We start from the raw sequence: 12,010 nt of genomic DNA, 5'->3' as shown, positions 1-12,010 counted from the left end.
AGAAACCTCTCTTTACTGTATCTGAGGCTGCTCGCGGGTATGGTTTCCGTTTCGCCTCGACGGCAGATCAAACTGTCGTATCAGTATCATTAGATAGGTTCCATGCGCAGATAGCATATACAAGCATAGCATGTTCAGGGTGCTGGGACCTGAAAGGATGCGGTGGCTTAGCACCGGCTTAACAAATCCATTCACTAGCTAACAACAGGCACAAGTAAAACAACTCCATCTCAAATCCCCGCTTCTCCTCATCCTCTCCTTCTCTTGGGCGTCATCTTTGTTTGGTGCACTTAACTTTGTCTATTCTGTGTCTGTTGCATGCTTTGTATGTTTTTTGTAACTGCAGGGAATGCTTGTCCCCACTGCCGCCTGTCTTATCTACTGTTGGTGAGCGATCGGCCTGTCACAACCTCCGCATCACCCGGTTCCTCCGCACTTTACTGCTTCACCCGCACTCTGTCGCTGTCGTCGCCTGCTGCATGGCACGCAAATTAAGCCACCAAAGGGTCACATATGGTAAGTCAACTGCGTGATCACAACATTCCTTTGTTTCTACCTCCTTCTGTTTGCCCTCGCAGTCCCCGTCCATATCCTACATTCGCAATGTCTGCACTCGATGCTAACACAAGCATCGGCATTTATCCAGTGCTCCCTCCCTCTGATGCACCCGGTGGTCATCGGCTGGGCGTCAATGGCTTAGCGATCGATTCAGCGAATTCCATTCTGTAAGTGTTCCAATCCATTTAACACTGCTTACCGAGATAAACGCTGCTGTCGCGGTCCTCGCAGTAACTCCGTTCCTAATCGCTCTCTTTCAAAACAGTTACTCGGCTGGTCGCGATGGAGTGATATGCTCATGGGACCTTGACCTTCCCTCTCTTACCTCGTCCTCGTCCTCAGCTCGGCAACCTGGTCCTACAAAGTTTCGAAACCAGGTCCAGGCGCACACGCATTGGGTCAACGATATTGTCTTAACACAAAACAACTCTGCCCTTGTTACGGCTTCATCTGACACTACGGTCAGGTTGTGGCGGCCTCACTCCGAGTCCACCGATGTCCCGGAGCCGATTGGTAAACACACTGACTACGTCAAGGCTCTTGCGAGTCCGGGTTCCCATTCGACCTGGGTTGCATCAGGTGGCTTGGATCACAGGGTCAATCTGTGGGACCTCAATGGAAATGGGCAAATCCTCAGTATAGGCGCGTCGGGCGCGGAGCGGAGTGCCAAGGGCTCTGTTTACGCTTTGGGCGCTGTATCCTCCGTCATTGCCAGCGGAGGGCCGGAGAAGTTGGTGAGGGTGTGGGATCCAAAGTCCGGAAAATTAATCACCAAGTTTGTCGGACATACGGATAATATCCGGGATATTCTCATCAACAGTGATGGCGATACAATCATGACGGCTTCGTCCGATCAAACCGTCAAGATCTGGTCTCTGACGGCGGGTAGATGCATGCACACATTGACCATGCATAACGACAGTGTATGGTCGCTGTACTCTAACCATCCGAATTTATCTGTTTTTTATTCCAGTGACCGGTCTGGCCTGGTTGCCAAGACCGATACAAGGAATGTTTCTGATATTGAACAGGGTATCTGCGTGGCTGCATTGCAAGAGCACGAGGGAGTAGTCAAAGTCGTGGCAGCTGGAGACTATATTTGGACCGCAACACCGAAATCCAGTATCAATCGCTGGAGCGATGTCGATACGACTGCTGAGATCGATGCTCCCAGAGACCGTGGTGGTCCGGACTCTGACACCGCACAGTCAGATGACAAGTCGCCGCCAAAGGAGAAGCCAACTAAGATACCATTTGAATCGCTTTTACTTCTCTCAAACACATCTACGCTACCTAGTTCACGGATAACTCAAGGCGATTCCGCCTCTAAAGTGCAGCCATCCTCACCGCCGCCGGATATCGACGATGAGCTGGGCCTCACGCTTCCCGCTTATTCTCTGCCTGAGGAGACAGTGGAAGGTCAGCATGGACTGATCAAGTACTGCCTCTTGAATGACCGGAAACGCACACTAACCCAAGATTCCGCGGGCGAAGTTGTTTTGTGGGACCTGCTTAGGGTAACTTTCCTCTATTTCTACTGAAAATGCATCTCACTAACAGCGCCTAGTGTGTGCCTATCAAGTCATTCGGCAAGCGTCATATGGACGATGTGGAATTAGAGGTCAACACTAATGAGAGCGTTGCGCACTGGTGCACGATCGATATTCGAACGGGGAGGTTGTCTGTAATACTCGAACCAGGCCGGTGCTTCGACGCAGAGATTTACGCAGATGAGGCTGATCTAGCGGACTATTCACAAATCCGCGAAGACCAAAGGTGTATGTTTGCCCGTTTACATTTAAGTTTCAGGCTAACTGGAATAGTGAACCTGGGGAAATGGGTCCTCCGTTGGCTCTTCGCTCCATTGGTCGATGAACTTGTCAAGCGTGATGCTGAGCACCGTGCCGAAGCGAAAGCCCGAGCAGAGGAGATGATCAAATCTCATAGCGTGTCCGCACCTGTGGATATTCCTGGGAAGCTGACCGTGCCGATATCGTCAGACCCGTCTGCCGTTCCGGGACGTGATTCGATTGCCAGTCCTACAACCCCCTTTAGCATAGGCTTAGCAACAACCCCTGGTTCATTGACCTCGTCGGTGCTCAACCATGGACATAGTTACAACAACCTGGGAATGTCTCCTGGGGAGTCTTACGATCATTTGACGTCGCATCATAGTGTCGATATGGCTCGGAGTTCAATGTCGGATAGGTCAAGCGACTACTTTTCGTCCCCGAAATCGCATGCAGCGATCGATACTGACAAGCCGTTGCCTACACCGGGCGAGCAGACGCCAACTCCCGCTGCAGCCAGTGAGCCTGATAAAGAGGAGCGCAAAAAGGGTGGCTCACTCTTTGGCAAGAAGTTCCGAATGGACTTTCCCAAGAAACTAGGACGCACTTCGTCTGAAGTCAAGCCCCAGATCCAGGAGGAGAAGGCGGAGGAGCCAGAAAAGATGTCGGTGAAAGAAGAGAAAGTTTTCGAGAACAATCTCAGCGGCTTGATTGATCGAACGCGTCATGAGTATGAGGAATACCTCACCGCTAACCCGGGCCAGGAGCTAGTATCTGCATTTACGCCTAGCGACGAGAGCGAAGCACCAGCGCTGGATATACCGGCCCGCACGGTGGTTTTTATTCAGGAAGAATCAGGAGACTCCGTCGTGGCTTCGGATATCTACAGGGGTACTCTGGAGAATATCAGTCAGGATCGAGAGAAGCTTGAGAAGACGGTGCCGTTATGGCTAGGCGATCTGCTGCTGAAGGTAGGCTGTCTCGGATATTTCGAGTCGTTCGTTTCTAACTTATCAGAACCAAATGCCTTTCAAGGAGCCTGTCAAAATCGCATTTACGCTAAAACCCTACGATGACCTATTGCCCCCTGTCGTCAAACCAGAGACGTAAGTGCGAATTGAAATAAGCCACAGAATGCTCGTTGACAATCTGCAGACCAAGCCTCAATGGCACGTCCAACAACTCCCGTCTAAATGCGAACCGGATGCTTCGAGCCAAGAAGATCCTGGCGTACGTATCAGAACGCATTGAAGAGCCAACCGACGACCCGTTGCAGGACGCACTCAAACCGGAGGAGTACCTTGAGCTGTACTGCCAGAACAAGGTGGGCTTCAAACACTAGATTCAGCGCTTAAGGAATATTTGAATCGCTAACAGGGAAAAGCTCATACCTCCGAATATGACCCTCGCCACAATCAAGGTCACTCACTGGCGAAACGCTACCGACATGGTCCTTCACTACAAGGCCAACGGTAAGAAGGCGATCCGGCTGATAGGATCTGCGAACGACACCAACGGCCAGGGTGAAGCCCAATCCAACCAGCAATCTCAGTCGGAATCGGGTGCGGTCCCTAATGGTGAGGAAGCGAGTGCTTCGCATGGCAGCACAGCTGCAGGTTCGGTATCTACGAATATCACATAAGTGAGGCTTTCTACGCGATTAAGCTTGTACTCTGGTGGAGTGGCTTGTTAGAGTATTTCTTTCTTTATTTCAGCTTCTTTGACCCGCGTAGGTGATACTGATCCTTGTACGGCGGCACTGCGATACCTCTGTTTTACCTTCTTAGCGATGTTGCTCTCTGTGTCGATATTGTCCCATCTGTATATATTAGTTAATTGAAACAATATTCGACCTTATATGTTGAGCATCCAAACATGGTACAGTGACGACTTTAGAACGGTTGTATATTTGTAGCATCACGTGTACCCACCAATGTCGTACCTTACGGTAAAGCGGCAAGACTTTCAATTATCTCCATTTTATACCAATTTCATTCAACTGCGCCATCGATACAATATATGGACCATACATGGCCCAACCCTGTCTCCGACGGTCAACAAATGCCATAACCGTCTCGCAGTTCACCGATGCCCTGCAACGAACATGGCTTGACTCGCGTCGTTTCCGGCAGGCGAGGATACCCGCTCTGCCCAGTAAATTGGGTTAGTAAAAAGCCGTTCCATTCGGACACATTCAAACCAAAAGTCTCATACGGATAATGCACAGGTCTAGCTATAAGTGGAGGCGCCGACTCTATGGCCTTGGCATACCTCTGCAGGCAATGGGAGGTTCGGAGGCAAAAGCAGAAACGGCAAAAGCAAGAACACCACATTCCCGGGTTAGCAAACAGTAATACTGGCAGCAGAGACGAGCCAAGCATAATCGCTTTCGTCGTCGATCATAAAGCCCGGCCTGAAAGTACAGATGAAGCAAACTCGGTTGCTACCTGGCTTCGAGAACTAGGTACGCTGGCCAGCCCTACCTTGTTTTCATTCTCCCTCCAACTATACTTCTAAAATTCCCGCTAAAGGACTTAAGGAATAACAACGGAAATCCTCCCCCTGGACTGGACAGGCATCGGTCTCTCCGCCTTCGAAACCCAAGCCCGGCGCCTACGGTTCCAAGCATTGGGGAAAGCATGTCGAGACCGCGGCATTGATGCGCTCCTCTTGGGCCACCACCAAGACGACAACGTGGAGACGACACTCTGGCGGCTTTCATCTGGCGCTAGAGGCGCGGGTCTCACCGGGATTTCGCCTGTTGCGAGGATCCCGGAGTGTCATGGGCTCTATGGCGTGGCGGCAAGTGGCAGTGCCGTTTTCGCTAGGGACTATTGGCAAGACCAGAAGCACGAGATCGAGCAGACAAGAAGGGGAGAATTACCAGTATCTACGGGCGGAATTCTAATCCACCGTCCTCTCCTCTCCTTCCCGAAATCAAGACTCCTGACAACATGCCATGAAAATGGGATCCCATACGTCACGGATCCAACAAACTTTGACCCAACCCTTACGCCGCGTAATGCGATCCGTTCGTTGCTGGCAAGCAATACTCTTCCCCGTGCGTTGAGAAGTGAATCTATCCTCTCGTTGATAGGAAAGTGTCAGGGTTTGATTCGGGACTCGCATAATCTCTCCGATAAGATTCTTGCTTCAAGAACTACATTGCTTGGGCTTCAACTCAAGTCGGGGTCGCTTACTGTTCGGTTCAAGCCTGCACCATGTACCTGGTCTTCTCATGACGAGGAGGAAGGAATATCCCCATCACGCCTCCAGGAACTGCAATCCCTTACACTCCGACGGATAACGGATCTCGTCTCCCCATACGAAGATAACCACTTCCCCCTGAGAAGTTACGTGAATTTCACGGGTCGAGTTTTTCATTCTAAGTCTGATCCTCCTACCTCATCAGCCAACTCAGACTCAGATCCAAACCCAGAATTACCAGAGCGGGCAAGTCAAGCAGAAAGGTTGAAGGCTTTTACAGTAGGCGGAGTCCTATTCCAGCCCTTAGCATCCAGCCCCCTCAACCGGGATCAGGACAGTGACAACAATCACAACACCTGGCTCCTCACTCGGCAACCATACATGCGCCGTCGCGAGCCAGTCCTCCGTTTCAACGTCAACCGGCCTACTGCGCAATTCCAACCAACAGATCGTAGTCTGGAACAACATGTTGAGTCCATATTTAAGGCTGAATACGATATTCCCTGGACACTGTGGGACAGTCGCTTCTGGATCCGCGCCTCGATGACACCTATCTCGAAGTCGGAACCCATATCCCAGAAAGAGAGAGATGAAGAGAAGCGGATTCAGCTCGTCATCCGCCCACTCCGGCAATCAGATCTTACGCCTCTTAAACGACTATATAACAAGACCAAGACCGAGAACCCTCAAGCCCGAGCCAAGAAGCGGTCTGATAAGCCTATCCACGAATACGATGAAAAAGGTGGAGAGCGGTCACCATTCGACGCGGCTTTTTTCTTCTCAGTTATTGACAAAGAAGCACCCGGTCCATCTCGGTTTACTGTTCCTGTCCTCACTTTAGAGGAGGAAGGGGCTGTCGACGTGCCCCTGGCGTTGCCTACACTGGACTTAACTTTTCCCGTAATGGATTCTGCGCCCTGCGCTTTAAAGTGGGAATGGAGATATAAGATGATTGACCTTGAGCCTTTAAAACTCATGGGTCCGGCATAAACTATTCACGCTAATCTACAATTGACAATATGGAGCTACGTAAATAATGAGAAATAACCAGACAGGCAGTGTAGAATCACCGATTAGAAGGACCAACCTCGGACCATTTGCATATATCAAAATGACATCCTTCGAAGAGAGATCTTGATTGTCAGTCTCCTAAGCGTATCCAAATCCAGACGCCATGATGACCCAGTTCCCAGAGAGAAAATACAAGGAGCAACGCTCACTCGCCATATGCTAATATCGAATACGAAGAGATCCCCGACGCAGAAGTAGTAGACCAAAATCAGCCATAACATGCGCTCAGTCTGTGCTTGCCCGGAGCAAAGCCACCGCAGCTTGTTGGGCTCGAAGCCCGCCGACTTCACGCTTGAGTCTGAAGTTTTCTTTCTTCAACCTCCCAATCTCGTCCATAGCAGAAGACAGCTGATTTTTCAGTGCATCTTCCCCGTCACCGGTTCGGACTTCTCTCGCAAGCTTGCTGAGCTCCAAATTAAAACGGTCATACAGGGCTTCATTCTCGGCGCTAGCTTGGCGATACAACTCATCGAGTTTCTTGGCCCGCTTCTCGCTAACAACTAAAGAAGACTCTAGATCCCTTTCCAGCGCAGAGGTTCGGTTGTTGAGTTCCTCCGACAATGCTTCGAATGCCAATTCAAGATTTCGCATGCGGGTCATTACGGCCGCAGTGGTCACACCATCTTCCTCGAGAGGGCCATGAATTGCAGCCGTGTCTGTCTGTAGACGCATTGGTGACGGTCTCAATGCTCGAAGCTCCTGACCTATAAGCTCGAGCTCGTCCCTCAAGCCAGATTGCTCGACATATTGCGTCTTCTTTTCTGTTTGAAGACGATCGCGGAGCTTCATACCCACATTAGTCGCATAAAAAAAGCGGGTCAGGAAGACTTACCTTCTGGGGGCTTTGCAACCGCAATCTCTGTGACTTAGTCAAGGAAGACGACAGTGGGCGCTTTGTCTCCGACCCATTAATTTGCGCCACCCGCTCCTTCAATGCAGGTGTCCTAGTCATCCCAGGCCTGCGTTTTGGCTCTAAACTGGGGGAGACGGATTCTTCGATCTTGTTCATGGCAGATCTCTCGGATGGGGTATATTTAGGGTCGACATTCTCTTTCCGACTTGGAGTGACTGGGCGGACAGGTGACCGCCGATTCGGCGACCCCAATCTTGGAGGCGGACTACCTTTCAGGGGTGATGTACTGCGGACGGTTGATCCTGAGCCATGGCTAGTATTGGGTCGAGCAGACTTCGACGGTGTAACAAGCTCGCCCTGGAGGTTGGTGGAAGAAGAACCAGGAGTTGTGGGACGCGGTGCTTGACTTGGCGACACGTTCGAGACATCTGTGGATGCCGTTCCTGGCCGCAAGTCGGACAGTGAGCTCCTCCGCTTTCGTCGAACTCTAACTACACCACTTCCCGATACCCCTTTCATTGAAGACTGAGGGTCTTCTTGCGCGCTTCCCGGCCGCCGGAGTATTTCTTGCGACGTAGAAGCACCTGAACGATCACGAGAACCAGGGCGCAGGAGAGAGCTCAAACTTGTGTCGACATCTATTGATTTTGAGCGTACTAGCATCGAGCCCCTTTGTGTCCCTGCTTCAGATTCGTTGGGCCCTTTGTTCTTGCTGAGAGTCCGCAGGATCGAAGCAACCTTGCTCTCCCCGGAGTTTTCTCGATGCAACCCAAAGCCGAAGCGCTTACGGAAAGACGATGCATTAGAACCGACAGAGCCCGGCGTTTGCGAGGTGGTTCTGGTGAGCTCGCTGGTCAGTATGCCTTCCAGTGTCGAGCCGCCTGAAATGAACTCATCAAAAAGGTGGTCAAAGTCGTCCACTAATCTGTCCAGCAAAGAAATGTGCTGCATTGGATCGCCTTCAACCGTCAGGACCTCTGCAAACGCAGCTGTCAAAGCGCCACGATCACCGTCACTACCAGACGCATCCAGAAGGTCGGCGAGCAGGCGAATAAGCGAAGCGAGAGCACGGCGGTTCTGAGGACTCATGTCCGCAAGGAACTTTCGAAAGCATTCCTCGAATTCGCGGGGATACATGGTATCAAATTGACTCTGGAGTAATCGTAGGCCGGAAGGGTCAAGTACTGGTCCCATGTGTTCCTTCCACGCATTTCTCATGAATGTCTCAAAGGCCACAAAAAGCGTGTCAACCGCTACTTCCGCCGCCGCCTGCAGCTTGGCAGGGTCTTCCAAAAGCACATTGTATAACTCATTGACCGATGAACGGTCCACATTGTCCCTTGTCCGAAGAGTGCGGCCCACAATATTCCCACTGCGGCAGTGCAGCGCAAGGACGTAGGCAGCAAATGTTTGTTCTAACACAGCAAAAGGACTATCTGACACTTTTGACGGGATCGTCCCGATCGCAGACGCCTTGACTGGGGTCTCTTCCTTGCCGGGAAACGAAGAAGGTAGCGTGTTGGACCGTGCATGTCCGGCGCGGGGAGGGGGCATCTTGGGAAATTCACCCAGTAACGTTGCTGAACCAGGTGCCTTGGAACTTGACGTGCTACTCTCCCTTGAATGACCACCCAGTAGGTTTGCAATCAGCTTTGTCGGCGAAGGAGGGCGGAAACCACGGGTAGTCTTGAATTGCGCTACAAGATGGCCAGCGAGGTATTTGATGATAGCAAAGTTGGAGTGAACCAATGATTCTGCCATGTGCCTATTTCTCGTATCGTGTAAAGGTTGGAGGACGTTTAATACTTCATCAGTCAGACATTTGGTCCTGGTGATCCGTAGGGGTATTTACTTACGGCGTTTTGAGAGCACCGGAACGAAGCTTTCCACCGTCACGATATCCGAGGAAGAGGTACCTACTATCGAGTCGACGTTTACTCGATATTGGTCCTCGGCTGTCAGAGACACCGAGATGACTACTTCGAGATCTGAGTCGCTTAGCGCTTTGCTGCACAGCGCTCTTGGTGTGTCAAAGACGACCCTGATCTTTGACGCGGCAGGACGGCTCATCTCTACGCCTTTTTCGTCCTCTAACACGCAGGCTAAAATCCCAAGATTGCCAACAGTACCACTCGGGCTTCGGAGCGACCATTTGCCACTCTCTCTTTCGCTTTCGGAGAATCTCCCCTCTATCTTTGCCTTGATAATCTCTTCGACGATGCGGCCTGCACGACCACCGTACATGGCGACTGGCTCCAGCGCCAGTAGGTCCACAGTGGTATTCTGAGTAGGCTTCGATGTCACTGAAGCAGGGGCAAGGAAAAGAATCCGGCCGCATGTTGATTGCATACAACGCACCGTATGAAGGTCATATACTTGCACCACTCGAATCTCTGCGGAAGACGCAAGTGGACCGGCAACGCCTGGGGCTGTAGATGACGCGTTATCGAGTTCGGCCATTAACCCACGAGCCGTCATCCTACATTCCGGATTCTTCGAGAGAAGCACGAGGCAATTTTTGTAGAGGAGCATGATCCCCGAGTCGGCTTCAACATCAGCAAAGTCCAGATGGTAAGGTGATGACAACTCGTTGAAGTCCACAGCAGTTATTAGACGCCCCGTGGGTAGAATAGTGGAAGGCCATCCATCCACTAATTCTGTCAGTCGTCTGAAGCCTTGATCGTGATTTGTAGAAGATGGATCATCTAGTGAGCAGATGTCCTTGATGATATCCCGTGCTTTCAGTAACGGTCGAACAGCGGGGTGAACCAACGGAAGACTACTAGTCATGGAGTCAATGAGCAGACTGTACCGCGGAAGACGTTGGACAGGCTCCATGAGTAATGAGCGCAGTTTCTGTTCCCCGGTTTCATATACGCGTTTGGAGAAACTAGAATTCTTGTCCCTCATGAACAGGTTCAATGTCTGAGTGAAGGCGTTATGAGCACGCATATAGTCTCCGTAGGGCTGTGAGAACTTCGGAAACCACTCAAGAAGCGCATTGGCAAAAGCAACAGCGCCGATTGCGTCTCGTTCTTCGTCCATTGTTCGTTGAGAAGCCGAAGATGACAGCTCAGTATCTTCCGTAATATCGGCAATAGCATCCCTTTCCGTTTCCTCCAGGACACTGCGAATGACTTCCAAGAAACCCATGTTGACATCATAAATCTCGTTAAGGCACGGAGGAAACAGAGTAGCCAAATCAGACTCGTTGGGACTGGTACTTGAGGGCCCCTTTCCCTGTGCTCTTGCGCGGAATTCCTCTGCCACCTCACATACAAGAGAATAAAGCTTGCTCACGTATCTTTCCTCCGTATCCACGACTTCACACATTGTCAAGCGTAGAGACTGCTTCTGACTCTGTGAGAAAAACTTAGACCGACTGACATTGGTCGGTTGCGACGGGGCTCGCTTCAGCCTGGATGTTGGCAAAAACATCGGCGCTCCCAGCGCTCGTATGAGAGGCGAATATGTTCCATAATGAGCGTCTACAGACTCTTCGGCATCTGCATGCTCGCCCAGGTCCTGGGTATCATGATCTGGCGGTTCAGAAGGCTGGATAGTCCCCGCGGGAAGCACTACATCAACATCGACCCACGGAACTTTACGTTCCTGAAACGCGCCCCGGATATCACGCACTATCTCTGTAGTACTCTCCACCTTGACCATGCGGTTCGCTAAATCAGCTGCGTGCATTTCATCGAACATCTTGGGGATTTGTCCTCCGGGTTTCCCCGCACGAGCGAGAGCCTGCAAGCACTCCTTTGCTGGATCCGACAACTCAGTGAAGTACTTCAGCATACTGACAGCAAGACCACGACAGACTTCATCGCCCTGTTTATCCCGGGGTAAATAGTTGACGGCCGCATACAGTGGTGCTGCGGGGGAGATCGTGATGCGCGGGTAGCTCTGAAAGCCGGCGGGCGTCAGTATATGCGCCTGGATGCGCGAGCTGCTCACGGTTGCATTTGCGGTAGAGACGGGCCCGTAGAACACGAATACGGACGATAATGAAGGGTCTGAGACATGATACAGGCTGAGTTGCTCGAGAGGCAGGTCCGAGGGGACACACGAAGTAGTGGCCATGGCGGGCAAGGAAGGTAGACGGCGCGCGCGCGACGTCGAGACCGAGCGGGAAAGAGCGATGGATCGAGTATTAAATTGAGTATTTATAAAAGAGTTGGTTCAGGAAAAGTGAGGGAAGGAACTGAATCGTTGAGCTGGAAGCTCGACTGCTGGAAAGTCCAAGGTACCACCTGGAAGGCAGCCCGAAGGTCAGCTGTGAGGAGAGAGCGACGAAGACGAGACACATCCAAGGTTCGAAAACTAGAAAACTAGAAACATAGGAAATCGATGAGTGACATGATAGAGAAGGGTGGTGTAAATATTACAGCCGATAGGCCTGACGAGAAGGAAAGAGTCAATGAGTGAGCGAACGGTCAATGCGACGGAAGCCGAAAGAGAGCCCCTCCATCGAGGCTGACGAGGGTGGCAATTAGAATGAGGAGAATGAGGAGAAGAAAAGAAGGAG

General features: G+C 51.4%; 3 protein-coding genes across 3 annotated transcripts; 2 read left to right on the top strand and 1 right to left on the bottom strand.

Moving 5' to 3' along the window:
- Positions 1 to 278: 278 nt before the first annotated feature.
- Positions 279 to 4,018, top strand: BDW70DRAFT_135123 (WD repeat protein). The gene is made up of 8 exons (XM_073736628.1): positions 279 to 516; positions 647 to 725; positions 824 to 2,075; positions 2,126 to 2,336; positions 2,382 to 3,319; positions 3,366 to 3,454; positions 3,504 to 3,672; positions 3,733 to 4,018. The coding sequence occupies exons 1-8, from the start codon at positions 480 to 482 to the stop codon at positions 3,988 to 3,990; spliced, it is 3,033 nt and encodes a 1,010-aa protein (XP_073596616.1). The 5' UTR covers positions 279 to 479; the 3' UTR covers positions 3,991 to 4,018.
- Positions 4,019 to 4,604: 586 nt separating this feature from the next.
- On the top strand, positions 4,605 to 6,545 carry BDW70DRAFT_159437 (tRNA lysidine(34) synthetase; the record flags this gene model as incomplete). Its single annotated transcript, XM_073740694.1, has 2 exons — positions 4,605 to 4,812; positions 4,888 to 6,545. The coding sequence occupies 2 exons, from the start codon at positions 4,605 to 4,607 to the stop codon at positions 6,543 to 6,545; spliced, it is 1,866 nt and encodes a 621-aa protein (XP_073596615.1).
- Positions 6,546 to 6,698: 153 nt separating this feature from the next.
- On the bottom strand, positions 6,699 to 11,797 carry BDW70DRAFT_42782 (putative Rho guanyl nucleotide exchange factor). Its single transcript, XM_073743992.1, has 3 exons — positions 9,336 to 11,797; positions 7,459 to 9,284; positions 6,699 to 7,409 (listed from the first exon to the last, which is right to left on the bottom strand). Exons 1-3 carry the CDS (start codon positions 11,563 to 11,565, stop codon positions 6,852 to 6,854), a joined length of 4,614 nt encoding a protein of 1,537 aa, XP_073596614.1. The 5' UTR covers positions 11,566 to 11,797; the 3' UTR covers positions 6,699 to 6,851.
- Between the last annotated feature and the right edge of the window lie 213 nt (positions 11,798 to 12,010).

This window comes from Aspergillus foveolatus (genome assembly GCF_047715535.1).
Source record: "Aspergillus foveolatus strain CBS 279.81 unplaced genomic scaffold BDW70scaffold_20, whole genome shotgun sequence".
Lineage (NCBI taxonomy): Eukaryota > Fungi > Ascomycota > Eurotiomycetes > Eurotiales > Aspergillaceae > Aspergillus > Aspergillus foveolatus.
This window is presented reverse-complemented; position numbering and strand designations above follow the sequence as displayed.

Coding starts and splice junctions, on each gene's coding strand:
- BDW70DRAFT_135123 (XM_073736628.1), top strand. CDS start 480: ATGGCACGCAAATTAAGCCACCAAAGGGTCACATATG. Junction 2,337..2,381: donor AATCCGCGAAGACCAAAGGT/GTATGTTTGCCC, acceptor TAACTGGAATAG/TGAACCTGGGGAAATGGGTC. Junction 3,673..3,732: donor AGCTGTACTGCCAGAACAAG/GTGGGCTTCAAA, acceptor AACAGGGAAAAG/CTCATACCTCCGAATATGAC.
- BDW70DRAFT_42782 (XM_073743992.1), bottom strand. CDS start 11,565: ATGGCCACTACTTCGTGTGTCCCCTCGGACCTGCCTCTCGAGCAACTC. Junction 9,285..9,335: donor TCCGGTGCTCTCAAAACGCC/GTAAGTAAATAC, acceptor TGACTGATGAAG/TATTAAACGTCCTCCAACCT. Junction 7,410..7,458: donor GGTTGCAAAGCCCCCAGAAG/GTAAGTCTTCCT, acceptor GTGGGTATGAAG/CTCCGCGATCGTCTTCAAAC.